Here is a 16972-nt window from a genome sequence, read left to right on the forward strand (position 1 = left end):
TGCTTTAATTCCACCAGAAAAGTCGGGGGATTTCTTTCCTGTGGGACGAGGACATCGTCGTAAGACTTCTAGGGGTGCATTTCCGATAGAGTTCCCACACCCTGGTCCTGAAAAGCTGACCCACAAAGACATAGATCACTGGATTCAGGCAGCTGTTGAGGAAAGCGAAGAAGTTGGCCCACTGCAGGCCCAGGTCGGTGAAATCCTCCCAGAAGCAGCCGCGGAGGGCCTGCACCTCGATCAGGAATTCCAGGAAGGCGAAGAAGTGGTAGGGGGCCCAGCAGACCAGGAAGGCCCCCACGAGCGTGAGGAGCAGCGCCGTGGTCTTGCCCTCCGCGGGGCCCCCGCAGCGTGTCCGCCGGACCTCTGCCCGCCCCCGCAGGGAGGCCAGGATGTGGTAGTTGAAGAAGACGATGGCACCCAGCGGCAGGAGGAAGCCCAGCACGTTCAGCTCCACCATCCTCGCGAAGCGCCAGGCCTCGTGGGGGAACAGCAGCACGCAGGCGGAGACGTTCAGTTCCGGGACGGCTTTGACGGAGCGGAGCAGGAACGTGGGGATGCTCAGGAGGCCCCCCAAGACCCAGATGAGCACGCAGGTGACCTGGGCCAGCCGCCGCCGCCGCCGCCTCCGGCTCGCCATGGGGTGCACCAGCACGCAGTAGCGGTCCTGGCTGATAGCCACCACCAGAAAGATGCTGATGAATAAGTTGGCCTTGATCACCCCGTTGACGACGCGGCAGAGGACGGCCCCGAAAGGCCAGTTGAACTGGTTCCAGATGTTCTCGGCCCAGAAGGGCAGGCCCAAGACAAACACCAGGTCGGAAGCCGCCAGGTTGGCCAGGTAGATTTCGGCCGCGCTCAGACGCCGCCGGGGCAGAAGGAAGACGGCCAGCACGAACAGGTTTCCCAGCAGGCCACAGAAGCAGACGGCGACGATGAACGTGGGTAGCACTCTGTGCAGCACGGCCCAGGCTTCCCGAGCTTCGTCACAGGACGTGGCATTTGGAGGCACGAGCTGGCTCCGGTTGGAGGACGGAAACTCCAGGAGGGTCCGGGACGCCATCCACATTGACCTGCAACAAACAGCATGCAGCTAACACGGGCGGGCCGCCACCAACCACAGCTCGCGGGCTGTATCCAGTTGGCCATGGGTTTGGAAAAGAAGTTTCACTGACTCACGGCCACACCCATTCGTTTACAGATAGTCAGCGGCCGCTGCTGTGACGAGAGCAGAGCCGAGGGGTTGCGACAGAGACTGTGAGGCCTTGCTAAGCTGGAAACATTGACCATGTGTTCCCTTCAGAGGAGAAGTTTGCCAACTCTTGAGATAAAGGAAAGGACCGGGGTTTTGAAACCTGAGTCCAAATCCTGGCACAACATCCTTGGTGGGGGCCACTTAGACCCACTGGCTTTTATTTTTCTTTCTGAAAATCAGCGCTAAATACATCCTGCTTGGCATGGCTGCCTGGCATAGAGGAAGCACTCAGCAGGAGGTTGTGATTAGTCTTATTAATGACCATGTTGCTATTGTTAACAGTCTAACAAGCATTGCATGAGCACCTACTTTGTGCCAGCACTTTGCCCAGAGCGGGAGATACAGGGAACAGGACAGAGGAGCCCCCACCTAAAGGCGCTCAGAGCAGTGGTAGTCAACCTGGTCCCTACCGCCCCCTAGTGGTAGTCAACCTGGTCCCTATTGCCCCCTAGTGGTAGTCAACCTGGTCCCTACTGCCCCCTAGTGGTAGTCAACCTGGTCCCTGCTGCCCACTAGTGGTAGTCAACCTGGTCCCTACCGCCCACTAGTGGCCGTTCCAGCTTTCATGGTGGGCAGAAGCGGAGCAACCAAAGTATAAATAAAAAAGTAGATTTAACTATAGTAAGTTGTTTTATACAGATTTATTCTGCCAAACTTAGCAAAAATCTGACATAAAGTACTTGGTAAGTAATTATTATTATATGCTTTAACTTGATGTAACTCTGCTTTATAAATTTTGTAAAGTAAAGTTACTTCCCTACTTTATAAATCACCATGACTGTGGAACCGGTGGGTGGTTAGAAATTTTTACTACTAACAGAGATACAAAAGTGGGCAGTAGGTATAAAAAGGTTGACTGTCCCTGCTCTAGAGGGATGCACACATGGAGAGTGTCTGTCACAATGTACCTACTGACCACACGTGTTAGCAGGCACCACCATCATTTTCAGTTGGATGCTGGTCATGAGAGAGGAGGAGGTTTCTGGCCTGAGCTCCTAGAAATATAAAGGTCGACTGAAAGGGAGCTGACAGAGTGAAGACGGAGAGGTTTTTGTTCTTGTCTTTGTTGTTCTGAGGGCTGTGGACCAGGAGTTCACTTTAGGACGTGTGAAGGTTGAGGTGTCTGTTGGATACCAGCTGGGATAGCTATGGGACGGCTGGTTGTCAGGACAGGTAGAGGTTCAGAGACCCGGTCTGAGATAGTGGTACACGGTTGGGAGCTGTAATCTCATAGGTGGTATTTAAAGCCACAGGACAGGATGAAACCCCCCCAAGGGATGGTCTTAACGACCATGTATATACTGAGCTTCCCTTTCTCAGAGCAGGTGATGGGGAACGCATCACTTGCACAGGAGTTTGTCGATGTTGCCGTCACTACGGGGCTGCGGTGATTTCACCGACAGCTAGAAAACCTAAACTCAAAGCTGCTGCTTCAGAGGTTAGTCATTTTGAAAGAGCGTGCCCTAGGACACTGACTGTACCAGCAGGGGGTGCTGTGCTAAGTCACTCTGTGAAGTGTGACCTTTCTTTAAGTTCATTCTGCTCATTTTTGGTTCCAACTCATCTTGTGCACATATGGCAAAGGAAATGCTGACTGTGTGTCATCTCAGCAAGAATTGCGTAGACCATGACAAGTGCCAGTTTGATACCAGTATCCTCAGATTCTTCAAGTGAAAAAAAATCAGTCAGGACTGACTGGTGGTGGCACAGGAGATAGAGCATAACCTGGAACGCTGAGGTCGCTGGCTTCAGGGCAGGCTCGCCAGCTTGAGCGTGGGATCATAGACATGACCCCAATGTCGCTGGCTTGAGCCCTAAGGTCTCTTGTTTGAAGCCCAAGGTCGCTGGCTTGAAGCCCAAGGTCGCTGGCTTGAGCAAAGAGTCACTCGCTCTGCTGTAGCCCCACCCCAGTCAAGGCACATATGAGAAGCAATCAGTGAGCAACTAAAGTGCTGCAACTACGAGTTGAAGCTTCTCATCTCTCTCCTTTCCTCTCTCTCTCTCTCTCTCTCTCTCTCTCTAGGAAAAAAAAGATTAGTCATTTCCAATCAGGGTCCAAGAAAAATTTCCAAAGTTCATTCTGAAGAAGTGAAACCACAAACTTTTGGAGAATACTATTCTAAAGTCAGTTAAAATTGTTCCCATTGGAAATGAAGTTGCTGAATTTCATGATGACAGTACACTTGCACGTGTGGTGGGCACAGCGTCACAGCAGCCACACTGTTCTTACTAAAAGCAGAGAGACCGGGGAAACAGAAAGGGACTTCTTGTCATTCTTAGTTGCATCTAAATAAGTTTCGATAGACTCTACCAACTGAAATGGAGGTGGTCGCTGACAAGGTTTATAAAACTTTAAACCTAGTTTCTGGGCTATGAACTTTCCGAGATGTAGTCGATGATGAATTTGAAAAAAAAAAAAACACACGTTAGCTGTGTTTTCTGTCTCAGCTGCCTATCCTCAATCGATTTTAGGAGACGGTTATGAAACTGTTCGTTAAAGCAGATCTCTGGTTGAATTTTGTTCCAAATCAACGGAAAATCTTTAATCTAATTAGTTAATAAATGCAGTAGCAGAACACCAGCTTTTAAAGCATTTAGCAGATTACAATGATTGAAAACAAATATTTTATGTAGAAAATAATTAAATTTTTTTACTGAAAGAGCAAGGGAGGAAATGATCAAATTAAGTGATAAGAGCTCAAATAGGACACAGATTAATTTTAAAAATCTGTAATAAAATCCTATATGAGCTTTGGCATATATCAATTTGTAGGGAGAATATTTTTTTCAATCGGATGAATTCATATTCTACAGAGAAAAGAGATGGAATACAAGAAATCTATGATTTGTAGCATCTGCATTAAACAAAGCATGCAAAAATTATAAATAGCTACAGCATATTTGACGAGTTCAATCCGGTAAATGGATTTTGTTGAGGAAAGAAACTCTGAAGTAAGGCCTAATGGCTGCACCTTTGACAATGTTGGGGCTGGAATATTTACGTAATTCTGCACGTAAAGGACCGGACTTGAGAAGTTCTTAGAATTTTCTCAGAGCTTATCAGGGACCTTCACACTCGCAGGGGGATTGTTTTCTTAATTAAATACATTCTGGTGCAAGGAAAAGAGTCAACTGAAGGTGGCCCTTTACATTTATTAACCATAAGATTTGCAGCAAAGGATTTCGGCAATGATATGGAACAATTAAAAATAATAAAATCACACTGAAAAAAAAATGCATTCTCCACGAAAATTAACAGTGACATACCAGAGTCAGGTACAAGCCGAAGAAACTAATGATAGCGCATGGATATGTTCCAAGAGCAATTATTTTGCTTACGTCGTTTTTCAATGTTCAGTTCATTAACAGAAAGGTTCGTTTCACTTTAATATATGTAGAGATAATTTTTCTGAAAAAAAAAAAGGTTTGACTAAAATGACTTTATAGCTCTATTAATGCAATAGAACCAATTTGTTGGTGTGTGTGTGTGTGTGTGTGTGTGTGTGTGCGCGCCTGCATGCGTGTATAGTTTTAAATACATAATGTTTTTGAAAAGTTTTTGACTTGAACTACTTTACAACCCCATCGATATGCTATAACCAACTTGTTGATTGAAGATGCCCAGTCTGTGCTACTTGGTTACGGCAGCCACAGGAGAGAGCTACCCCCGGCACACCTGTCTCCGCAGATGCCTGGTGGGCAGCCAGCAGCCGCACACAGGTGCGCGAGCTGTGTCCCGAGACTGCTTCTGGGCTTCACGCCGCTCCTTCCTGTGCTCTCCTGCACGTGTGAGGAAGTTCTGTGTGCCAAGAAAAACCTGCACGACACCTTCGTCTCAGCCCCGACCGTCCTCCGTGCCCAGGCTGCAGGGGCAGGGGGCCCTGGCCCCCGATCTGACTCCTTGTCACACCTGTGATGTGCTGGGGTCCGTCCCTACCAGCTGCTGCCTGTGTGTGTGGACAGCCAGCCGGAGAGGAGAACTCCTCCTTCACCAGCTCTTCGTGTCACCCCCAGAACTTGCCTGGCACCTCACAGGTGTTTAGTACGCAGCAGCTACCGCCCCTGTTCGTGAGATATATTCGATCCTCTTTGAAAGACTCAGAGGTGGCACTGGGCAAGTCTACTAGAGACGATGATGCTTCTGTAGTCTCTACGGGGTCTTTCCCTGAGTACTGTAGCACATTTTTAACCCTGGCAGGTGGCACTCAGAAGGCAGTGGGACTTTCTACAGCAAATTCGCCTTCTTCAAGCGAATGCCGCTGTTGCCAGCGAGGTGGTGATAAAGGCATTTGAGATACAGACACAGGTATTAGATAGAGATTGTCCACCCAGTTGCATAATAACGTGCTATGATATTTTCAAGCCACAAAATAACCCAACCAGTTCTTGGCCTTCTGAAAGCTTGTAAGGCCATTCCGGGGAGGCCAATGTGATTTTAATCAGTCTGGATCTGGATGTGGTAACTGGTCAGCGTGCGTGAGGGGCTCTGACAGCTGTGCTCAGGCTCTGGGCTTTTCATGTGGCCTGGACAGAACGGGCTGCTGGGGCCTTCAGAAGCCGTTCCAAACGCTCTCCCTCCTCCCCTCCCTCCTCTTCTGGAAAAGCAGCTAACACCCAAAGTAGGCATGGAACACAAATCTCTTAAACTGATGTAGAATTATGTGTTTTTAAAAAACACACGTTTGCCGAAAGCTGAAAAATTCTGCCAATATTTAGTTGTCAAAGAAAGATTTTGGGTTTTTTTTTTCTAAGAGCCATGGGTTTCCTCTGACATTCTACTCTCCTAAGAGAAAAGAAAGGTGGTCATTTACTTACTCAGGAAGAAAATAGGAAAGCTCAGAGCTTCGGCTGGGTTCTCTGGTGGCGAGAGCTGCCTTCGGAGGTGTTTTCTGTTCTGGGAAGCACTCGGGAACGGGGTGGCCGTAACTTACATAACCTCTGCTCCCATGATGTCATCGTAGGGCTTGCCGAACAAGTGAGTCTCTCTGACGAGGGCGGGGGGGGGGGGGGATAGGGAGCGGAGTAGGCTGTGGTTTTGAAAGGAAAACTGCTCGGCACTTGGGAGCTAGTGAGAGATGATGCGGCCCCCACCTCCCTGCCCAACTTGCTGATGTCTGAGGAGGCCCCGCGATCACTAACTACACAGGGTGTCCGACGGGCACTACGCTAACCGGGGTGGTCACCTGGTAAGGCATGGAGATGTCTAAATCACTGCAGTTATACACCTATAGTATTTCATGTCAACTGTAACTGAAAAACAAATTTAAAACACTTTAAGAAAACAAAATTTTTTTTTACAGACAAAAGACACAACACAACGAAAGCCACAGCGCATTGTGGCATCTCTGAATGCCCCTGAGCCTCAGGCACCGGGGACCCCGAGTATTGGCGGCTTTGACTCTCTGTGGCTCTGTGCAAGTCCTCACAGGAGCCGACTCGAGCGTCCCCATTTGAATTTTGGTCACGAAGGGATCCATAGCCAGGAATCCATCACTGCGGACCCCATTAAACAAACAGCGAGCCAGGAAAAGTTTGACTCATGCAGAGTCCAGAACTGAGTAAGATCAGATGCACTTTTTCCTAAGCCTCCCAGGCGGCTCTGTGGCCCGTCCACGGGCTCGGTCTGCATCCATCACGCTGGACGACTCAAGGCCTCCCATCCAGACAGTAAGACAGTGCTGGCTTTCTCGGAGAGTCTGGCCTCCAGCGCCTTTGGCTGAACCCCCGCTGACCTCCTCTCTTTGTCTTAAGGAGTAAGACAGTCCCGGCTCCCTCCCTGAGCGTGGGAGAACCCACCCGCACCAGGGCTCTGCAAACACGGGGCCCCAAGTCTCAGGCCCTCAGTCCTCCCCACACCCTGCTGCTGCCTCGTGGGTGCTCGATGTGCCCCCTCTTGGTGTCACCATGAACCTAATGTGTCCAGAGCGGAAAATGTCCCCTCTGTCCTCCCAATCCGCCTTTCTCTCGGTGTTTCCCTTTCCTGACACCTCGGTGGAGACAAACCGTACTTTTGACTTCTCTAGCAGTTTTCTCTTGTTTCTGGACATCTTAAAATTGTGGAAGCAGGAGGTTAAAAAAAAAAAAAAAGAGCACTTCAAGGATCAGCAGCAGCGGATGTGTGATTCAGGGAGGAAACCGGATTCTGTATCATTGCGGAAGGTCCCTTCACACCAGGGGAGACTCGGGGCTTCTGTAGTCACGCGGACGCTAGGTGAGCGCCTGCCACCCTTGTGGGGTAGACTAGAACCAGAGCAGCTTCCAAACCACAGGATTTCCTAATCAGTACTGTACTTCGGGGTCTCGCCAGCCAAACACCCTGCCCTCGGCAGCGTGCGGTTGGCTTTCCTCCTTTCAGCACGAGTTCACAACGGACGGGCCACTGGACAAGTCCCAAGAAGCACTGGCCTCAGGCGGTGACCACCGGCCGCCCGCGCACGCGGTCACCCACAGAGCTCAGGATGGGGCGGTGACCTCCTGCCACCCACACACGCGGTCACCCACAGAGCTCAGGATGGGGCGGTGACCTCCTGCCACCCACACACGCGGTCACCCACAGAGCTCAGGATGGGGCGGTGACCTCCTGCCACCCACACACGCGATCACCCACAGAGCTCAGGATGGGGCGGTGACCTCCTGCCACCCACACACGCGGTCACCCACAGAGCTCAGGATGGGGCGGTCACCCACAGAGCTCAGGATGGGGCGGTCACCCACAGAGCTCAGGATGGGGCGGTGACCTCCTGCCACCCACACACGCGGTCACCCACAGAGCTCAGGATGGGGCGGTGACCTCCTGTCGCCTGCGCACGTGGTCACCCACAGAGCTCAGGATGGGGCGGTCACCCACAGAGCTCAGGATGGGGCGGTCACCCACAGAGCTCAGGATGGGGCGGTGACCTCCTGCCACCCATACACGCGGTCACCCACAGAGCCCAGGATGGGGCGGTGACCTCTGCCACCCACACACACAGTCACCCACAGAGCTCAGGATGGGGCGGTGACCTCCTGCCACCCACACACGCGGTCACCCACAGAGCTCAGGATGGGGCGGTGACCTCCTGCCACCCACACACGCGGTCACCCACAGAGCTCAGGATGGGGCGGTGACCTCCTGCCACCCACACACGCGGTCACCCACAGAGCTCAGGATGGGGCGGTGACCTCCTGTCGCCTGCGCACGTGGTCACCCACAGAGCCCAGGATGGGGCGGTGACCTCCTGCCACCCACACACGCGGTCACCCACAGAGCTCAGGATGGGGCGGTGACCTCCTGTCGCCTGCGCACGTGGTCACCCACAGAGCTCAGGATGGGGCGGTGACCTCCTGCCACCCACACACGCGGTCACCCACAGAGCCCAGGATGGGGCGGTGACCTCCTGCCACCCACACACACAGTCACCCACAGAGCTCAGGATGGGGCGGTGACCTCCTGCCACCCGCACACACAGTCACCCACAGAGCCCAGGATGGGGCGGTGACCTCCTGCCACCCACACACACAGTCACCCACAGAGCTCAGGATGGGGCGGTGACCTCCTGCCACCCGCACACACGGTCACCCACAGAGCCCAGGATGGGGCGGTGACCTCCTGCCACCCACACACGCGGTCACCCACAGAGCTCAGGATGGGGCGGTGACCTCCTGCCACCCACACACGCGATCACCCACAGAGCTCAGGATGGGGCGGTGACCTCCTGCCACCCACACACACAGTCACCCACAGAGCTCAGGATGGGGCGGTGACCTCCTGCCACCCACACACACAGTCACCCACAGAGCTCAGGATGGGGCGGTGACCTCCTGCCACCCGCACACGCGGTCACCCACAGAGCTCAGGATGGGGCGGTGACCTCCTGCCACCCGCACACGCGGTCACCCACAGAGCTCAGGATGGGGTGGTGACCTCCTGTCGCCCGTGCACCTGGTCACCCACAGAGCCCAGGATGGGGCGGTGACCTCCTGCCACCCACACACGCGGTCACCCACAGAGCTCAGGATGGGGCGGTGACCTCCTGCCACCCACACACGCGGTCACCCACAGAGCTCAGGATGGGGCGGTGACCTCCTGCCACCCACACACGCGGTCACCCACAGAGCTCAGGATGGGGTGGTGACCTCCTGTCACCTGCGCACCTGGTCACCCACAGAGCTCAGGATGGGGCGGTGACCTCCTGCCACCCACACACACGGTCACCCACAGAGCTCAGGATGGGGCGGTGACCTCCTGCCACCCGCACACGCGGTCACCCACAGAGCTCAGGATGGGGTGGTGACCTCCTGTCACCTGCGCACCTGGTCACCCATAGAGCCCAGGAGGCTGGCTCTGCGGCACGGGGCGCGGGGTGCACAGGGCTGACCCAGCTCTGCCTCTTGGGGAGGACAGCCTGTGAGGGACGTAGACCGGGCGTGGCAGGGCCGTGTGGCTGGGACCACCAGTGCCCACGTGCCCCTGGTGAGGGCTGAGTACGGGGTCTGGGGGAACTGATTCCGCGGCAGCCTTGCCAAGGCCGAGCCCCCCCCCCCCCCACGTGGAATGGGAAGTAACGTAGATGAGGAAGACCATGGAGGCTCCCCCGTCGCTCACACAGATGAGAAGAGTGAAGCAGGCCATGGTGCGGGGGAGGAGAGGGTCTCCCTCTGGCCTGGGGGCCTGGGAGCCTGCATTCTGGGGATGGAGGGCAGCGTGAGGGAACCCCAAGTCCGTAGGGAGCAACAGGCCCCCGTAACGTGGAGAAGAGGGGAGGAGGCCGAGCGTGATCAACGTCTCCTGGGCACGGGGGACTTGGGGGGAAATCACAACAGCACAGAGACGGTTACAAGGCCGCCGTTGGGGAACAGAGACCAGCCTGTCCCGCCGGCTGGGGCCGGCCGACCTGCCTGGACGGTCCTTGGCACTAAAGCCGGGGGCTCCGGGCAGCCTGGACTTCCCCAGGTGCGGCCGGCCTCGGACGACACGTGCTGGAGTTTGAAGAACTTGGGAACACGTGGGCACAGTCTCCACCATGACAGAGAGGGTGGCGGTTGACTTCCCTAGTCCCTCAGCCCTGCAGTCCCTCGGCCTCTCTCCTTCCCGGTCACATCCGGCGAGCTCTCCAGGGTGATGGACGGTAGGAAACCCCATTCAGCCTGCCCCAGTGAGTAGCATCTGCCCGCTCAGCGTCCTCGGGTTTGTCCCTAGTCCTTACAACATGTGATGGCCCTGTGGTCGTCTCCGCTTGTGGGCGAAGGCGGTAGCGGTGGCGACGTCTCCCCGAGATTAAAGGCAGCGGCCTAGTTTCGGTCCAGCTAATGCCCTCTGCGTCTGCTCACGCCTCCCTTCCTCTCTCTGGTTCTAGACGCTCACGCGCCCAACAAGCCCGCAACAGAGAGCTCCCACCCGATCTCCCGGCTTTCTGACTTTTTTCCTTCAGCCGGTCCTCGTGCTGGATTAATATTCCAGAGAGCACTTGGATTTTGTCACTTCACAGGACGACGGCCCAACCCTTGGGATTCACTGACTCCTCCCTGGTCTTGCTGTGACACCCGGGGCCACCCCCCTCCCCCGGGGTCTTCTGCTCCCACTGAGAGAGGTGGCGCACAGACAGGCTCCTAAGCGTCTGCTGGGAACAACCTCCCCGCTCCTCTCTGCCCCTTAATGCCCACCCATCACGCAAGTCCTGCTAGGACCTGACCCATGTGCACGGTCTGAGTGTCCATCCCTCCATTCTGCAAATGTGTCGGGGGTACCCAGGCGGTGGCGGGTGAGTGCTGGGTCCCTGGGGGCCGAGGGGAAGGCCCGGGGTCAGCTCCGGGGCTGCTCATGCTCTGGTGACCGGGCAGGTGAGCCAGCAAGACATTTGCAGCCAAGTGTGCAAAACGCCACCGCAGAAGAGCACGCACAAAGGGGGTGGAAGTGCCGGGGGCGAGAGTAAGGTGCCAACATGTGAGGGGAGAGAACTAAAACCCTCGACGTAGGTTTAACAAAGCTCAACACCGGCGGGTCTCCAGGGTGACAGCTGCCTCCTTGAGCGTGTCCTGGGCATTCAGACCGCTGCGAGCGCTGCCCCGGCCCCTGTCGGTGGTCGTTTGGACTGAGATGACGGCTCTGGGTACTGGCCGCTCAGTGTGGAGAGAGCTCAGCCGGGTCAGGGATTCCACAGACTGGGAGGGATTGAAAAATCCACGTAACACGCTCTGTCTCCCATGCTGGCCTTGCTTTGGGAGACAAAGGCTTTCTCACCTGGGCAGGGGGCTCACAGAACTTCCTCTTGTGAAATTCGTGAGCTAACAGAGGTTGGGGCCAGGGTAGGCGCACCCCCAAAGGCACCTCAGTGGGGAAAGAGAAGCAGTTTCAGTCCACAGTGAGGTCTTCCTGAGAGTGCAGGGACCGAGGGGGGGGGGCCCTCTGCAAGCCACCCCGAGAGAGAGCTGGGGCCAGGCAGTCCTGGGTGTGCTTGGACCCTTGGTGTCTTCCTCTGGGAACGTGCCCTGTCTTCTCTGAGAGCTGCTGCGAAGAGCAAATAAACGTGTGGAAAACGTCAGTCTCGGGCCACGCAGGTGTTCAGAGGATGAGGTGAGTAGTGTGTGGATGTACCTCTTCCTGGTGTCATGGCCTTTCTCTGTGCAATCCGGCAGAAAGCACCCACGGGAAGCCTCTATGTCATTCTTCAGCTCAGGGGGCCTGGCTGGTCCATGTGTCCAGCAGACTGTGGGGTCATGGACTGGTACTAGTTTTCCTTGGAAACCAGTAGTTCACGGATGGAGCTGATGCCGTGAGCATTCCCTTGAGTGCACACACCATGCTGGGGCCCCACGATCGGGAGTTCTTCCATGAGCTGGAGAACCCTGGGCACAGAGGAACCGAAGATGCTGAAAACAACGTTCCCCTTTTCTTGAGGATGCCAAAGCAAGCATCTTCGGTCTGGTCTGGAAGCCACGGTGGGCAGGGCGGGGCCGCAGAGCCACCTAGCCAGGGTATAGACCCCGGCTCATCCTGGGGGAGCGGGGCAAACCTGGCCCCTTCTCTCTACCACCTCGTGGAGCCTCAGTTTGCGGATGTTCTTGGAGCGGGGGGCTCACGAGGGATGGCAGGGAGACATCGCTGGCCCCGGTCAGCAGCCAGCAGCCAGCAGGCGCCGTTCTGGTCTTGCTGCGGTGCTGTCGCATGGACAGAGGGGGGCTGTCAGCAGAAGGGGGGTTCTGTGGCCGTCCTCTGTCCGGGCCAGGACTGGAGCTGTCGCATGGACAGAGGGGGGCTGTCAGCAGGAGGGGGGCTCTGTGGCCGTCCTCTGTCCGGGCCAGGACTGGAGCTGTCGCATGGACAGAGGGGGCTGTCAGCAGGAGGAGGGCTCTGTGGCCGCCCTCTGTCCGGGCCAGGACTGGAGCTGTCGCATGGACAGAGGGGGCTGTCAGCAGGAGGAGGGCTCTGTGGCCATCCTCTGTCCGGGCCAGGACTGGAGCTGTCGCATGGACAGAGGGGGGCTGTCAGCAGGAGGAGGGCTCTGTGGCCGCCCTCTGTCCGGGCCAGGACTGGAGCTGTCGCATGGACAGAGGGGGGCTGTCAGCAGGAGGAGGGCTCTGTGGCCGTCCTCTGTCCGGGCCAGGACTGGAGCTGTCGCATGGACAGAGGGGGCTGTCAGCAGGAGGAGGGCTCTGTGGCCGCCCTCTGTCCGGGCCAGGACTGGAGCTGTCGCATCGACGGGGGGGGGGGGGGGGAGGTGGGGGCTGTCAGCAGGAGGGGGGCTCTGTGGCCGTCCTCTGTCCGGGCCAGGACTGGAGCTGTCGCATGGACAGAAGGGGGCTGTCAGCAGGAGGAGGGCTCTGTGGCCGTCCTCTGTCCGGGCCAGGACTGGAGCTGTCGCATGGACAGAGGGGGCTGTCAGCAGGAGGAGGGTTCTGTGGCCGTCCTCTGTCCGGGCCAGAACTGGAGAGGCAGCACCGGTGCACACTGCTGGCCCGCTGAGTGGGCCAGGACTCAGCACGGAGGACGGCGTCCTGAGGCAGCTGGAGCCCCAGCTTGGGCCACCTCAGAGGTGCTATGCACAACGTTCCTGCCTCGGTGGGCTTGGCGGCTGGGCCGTCAGGGAGCCGGGAGCTGGGCCCTGTGGCCCCTCCTTAACCTCGACTGAGAAGCCCTGAGTCAAGCTGACTTTGGGGCCTGGGGCAGGAAGGGAGAGACAGGGCAGCCAGCCGGGACCCGAGTCAGGAGCGCTGGGGCGTTTAAACCAGCGCCACCAGGCCTGTGATGCCGGCACTCTGAGGGCCTGGGCCGGCCCCTCACATGCTGTGTAACCTTGGGGTGACCCGGAGAAAGGCCTCCGTACCCTCCCTTTGGAAGAGTCCTCTGAAACTCTGTGAGACGGCACGTCCTCGTCCTTCTTAGACAGACTCCTGCTACCGGCCGGTGTCCGTAGCCACGGGCAGACCCGAGGAGAACACCGAGTCACTTCCTCTGTTGGGGGGAAGGGTATGTGGACTGTGAGGGCCACCTCGGTGGGGAGCAGGCGCTTGGAACTAGTGAGACACCCGGATGAGTCTCAAAGGACCACAGACGGGGGAGCCCCAAATAATAGATATTTCTTCTCTCTTAGTTCGGGGGGCTAGAAGTCCAGAATCCAGGAGCCCCAGGTTGGCTCCTCTTGGCAGCTCTGAGGGGACTCTGTCCAGGCCTCTCTTCCAGCCCCTGAGGGCTCCAGGCAGACCCTTGTGCTCCGCGGTTTGTAGAAGCATCAGCCCATCTGTGCCCCCCCACCCGTGACTCTGTGTGCCCCCCCGTGACTCTGTGCGCCCCCCTGTGACTCTGTGCCCCCCCCCCGTGACTCTGTGTGCCTCCTCCTTTTCTAATAGGGACCTCAGTCATTGGACTTAGGGCCCAGCTTAATCTGGTATGGCTGCATCTTAATTACTTCTGCGAAGACCTTATTCCCAAATAAGGTCCCATCTTAAATAAGGTCCCACGTGAATGTGAACTTGGGGAGTGGGGGGCAGGCTAGAACGGTGTTCAACCCATGAAAACACCTTTGTCTTAGTTTATCTTCATGAACACCTGGATCCTCATTTAATCTGCAACATGCCAGGAGCTGAGAGAGGTGAACTGACCTTGTCCACATCCCCGCAGCCAGGAAGCGGCAGCGCTGGCGTGTGAAACAGGAACCTGCCTCCCGCCCCACCGTGTGGTGCTGCCCCGGAGACTTTACAAAGCACCCCTCCCACACACACACACACACACAGAGCCACTCGCTCCGGGCCAGAAAGGCATGCTCCTTGTATCATCTGCCCATCTCACAGATGTCGAAACTGAGGGCAGAGGCCAAGGCTTGGGGAGGTGGGCAAGATGAGCCAAGTGCTTGGCTGAGGTCACACGTGAGTGAGTGGCCTCAAGCAAAGCCTGGCCACCCGAGTTCTTCCCCTACAACGAAATATTGTCTCTTACTGTGAGCCAGGTGGAAGGAGCCAGACACAAAGAGGCACGTATTGTATGGTCCCCCTGGCATGAAACGTCCAGAACCAGCAATTCTAGAGACAGACGGAGGCGGTGGGGACGGAGGAGAGAGAAGCGGCCACTACCGGCTGCGGGACTTCACTGGGGATGATGAATGTGTCCTGGAATCAGAAAGCTGTGAGGCCTGCACTGCTCGGCGAACGCCCTAAAAGCCGCCGGGATGGCTGAACCGCACGACACGGGACGTGTATCTCCAAGCGGCTCTGCGGAAATCTCAGCGTTAGGAGTCAACCCCCAGCCCCCGGGCCGGCGGCTCCAGAGGAAGCCACTGCTCACAGGCTCAGAGGATGCGAAGTCTTTTTATTGGGGTTGGGGGTTGGGGGGGCATGGAGCAGCCCAAGCCCAGGCTCAGGAGCTCTCTGTGCAGAAAGGCACCTTGAGTGTCTTTTTGGTGACAGAATGTGCGTCCCCTCTGCTAAGGCACAGACTCACAGGCTTCTAGGGCACCCTTCTGCTTTAGGGACTTCCCTCTCTGGCCTCGGTTTCCACCCGCGCGGCTGTGAGAGTCAAGTCTAAAGGAGCTCAGCAGAGGGTGAGACATTGTCATTGGCCCCTGACCCTCAGCTCCAAACCACGAACAAACCCTTAACCTTTTCACCAAGGCCCTTGCTGAACCGTGACTCCGTGCTCCCCCCTGACCCCAGGTCCTCCCGGGGTTGGCGAGGTCGGAGCTGTGTGAGCCTCCGCGGTGGACTCAGGGGCTGAGTAACCAGGGGAGAGTGAAGCACATCACTGGGGTGACAAGGAGCGGCTTTATAAATAGACCGTCGCCATCACCACTTGCTGGTTCCCATTGGGTCACCCGCATTCACTTTGGACCTCTGCACCAGGCCCTCCGTGGCTCCAGCCAGGGCAGACTTGGGAGCTGGGCCCATTTCTCGGTTCCGAGTCCACCAGAAGCCCACCTGGCTGTCTCCCCATCGCACCAGCTGCTGGGGCCCAGGAGGGCCGGGAGTCAAGGGGTCCTGGTGTTGCCTGCCGGGGGTGGCGAGAGGTGGAGAAGGGTCTCCCAGCCTGTTTCCACCTGCTGAGAGCCCTGGTTAGACTCCCAGCCGGGCGGCTTCCCCTGCGCTGCAGACTTCCTTGGCTTGTGCTCATGTCTGTGAACAACATCCCTCGGATGGGGGAGCTCCTTGGGACACGCGTGGGCACCTTCTCCCAGCCCAAGGCCGTTGGTGCGGGGTGCAGGCTGGTGGGATGTGAGGGCACCGGGAGGGGACTGGACTCGGCTGGGCCGGGTCCCGGCACTTGTGTCCGTGTGGCTGGAGGGCGGGGAATGAGCTCGGAGGCAGAGAGAGGGAAAGGCACAAGCCAGGCCTCAGCCTAGGACAGCTCCTGGAAGCCACGTAACGAACGTGGAAATTTATCTCAATAGTGGAACGCCACTGGCACCCTCACCCTCACCGTCACCATCACCGCCATCACCATCGTCATTACCATCCCGGCAGCTCACACATATGGAGTGCCAACTCTCTACCAGGCACTGTGCCAAACACTCTCATACCCGAACCCTGTCAGCAGTTCTGTGGAGTAGACGCCATTATTACCTCCATTTTATAGACTAAGTGTGGATTCAGGAAGGATGAATGAGATACCCAAGACCACAGAGTGAGTGAGAGCCCGAACCAGAACCAGAACCAGAACCAGAACTGGAGTCCGGGTCTGCCTGATCCCAAAGCCTTAGCTCCTCAACACTGCCTTTTTCACATTGAAAGCCTTTCTATGATAGTCCGGTATTTGCATTCTTTAAAGACGCTGCTGACTGCAGAGTAGGGACTAAGCATGGGGAGATGGTGGCAGCTAATACCGGAGGTGGGGAGGCCAATAAGGGATGATGGATAGACACAGGAAATGAAGATGATTCCGGAAACAGGTGGGAGCTAAGAGCTGCGGATCCATTGGGTGGAAGGTTGTGTAGGACAGGGGTGCGTTGACCCATGAGCTCCGGCTTTTTGGCATAAATAGCTAGATGTCTAGATGGGGCAGTGCCATTTCTGTAGGCACAGAATGCAAGTGTTGTCTAACGAACGAGTGAATGAATGAGCACATGAATATTAAGGCGTCCCCAGGTGGACCAGATAATGAGTTCCCCATGCTAGCAGTATGCAAGTAATGGCTAGACAACTGTTTAATCTGGACATTGTAGAGGACACTCCTGATCTGATAGGGAGGTCAAATGAAAGGCACTCAACAAATATGTATCACACGCATGAATGATGCATTCTCTGACATCGCTA

General features: G+C 56.4%; 1 protein-coding gene across 2 annotated transcripts in view; it reads right to left on the bottom strand.

Annotated features, from left to right (window-relative positions):
- BDKRB1 (bradykinin receptor B1) overlaps positions 1-16972 on the bottom strand; it is an 18014-nt gene continuing 1042 nt past the window's right edge. The window contains exons 1-2 of one of the 2 annotated variants that reach the window (XM_066343027.1): positions 6071-6138; positions 1-1073 (exon numbers count right to left, since the gene is read on the bottom strand). In XM_066343027.1, coding sequence (XP_066199124.1) covers positions 5-1069 — 1065 coding nt within the window. In that variant the 5' untranslated portion in view covers positions 1070-1073; positions 6071-6138 and the 3' untranslated portion in view covers positions 1-4. Of the gene's footprint in view, positions 1074-6070; positions 6139-16972 lie in introns of those variants that run through there. The other variant, XM_066343025.1, reaches the window with a different exon arrangement.

Source organism: Saccopteryx leptura, chromosome 6 (assembly GCF_036850995.1).
Source record: "Saccopteryx leptura isolate mSacLep1 chromosome 6, mSacLep1_pri_phased_curated, whole genome shotgun sequence".
NCBI classification, from domain to species: Eukaryota; Metazoa; Chordata; class Mammalia; order Chiroptera; family Emballonuridae; genus Saccopteryx; species Saccopteryx leptura.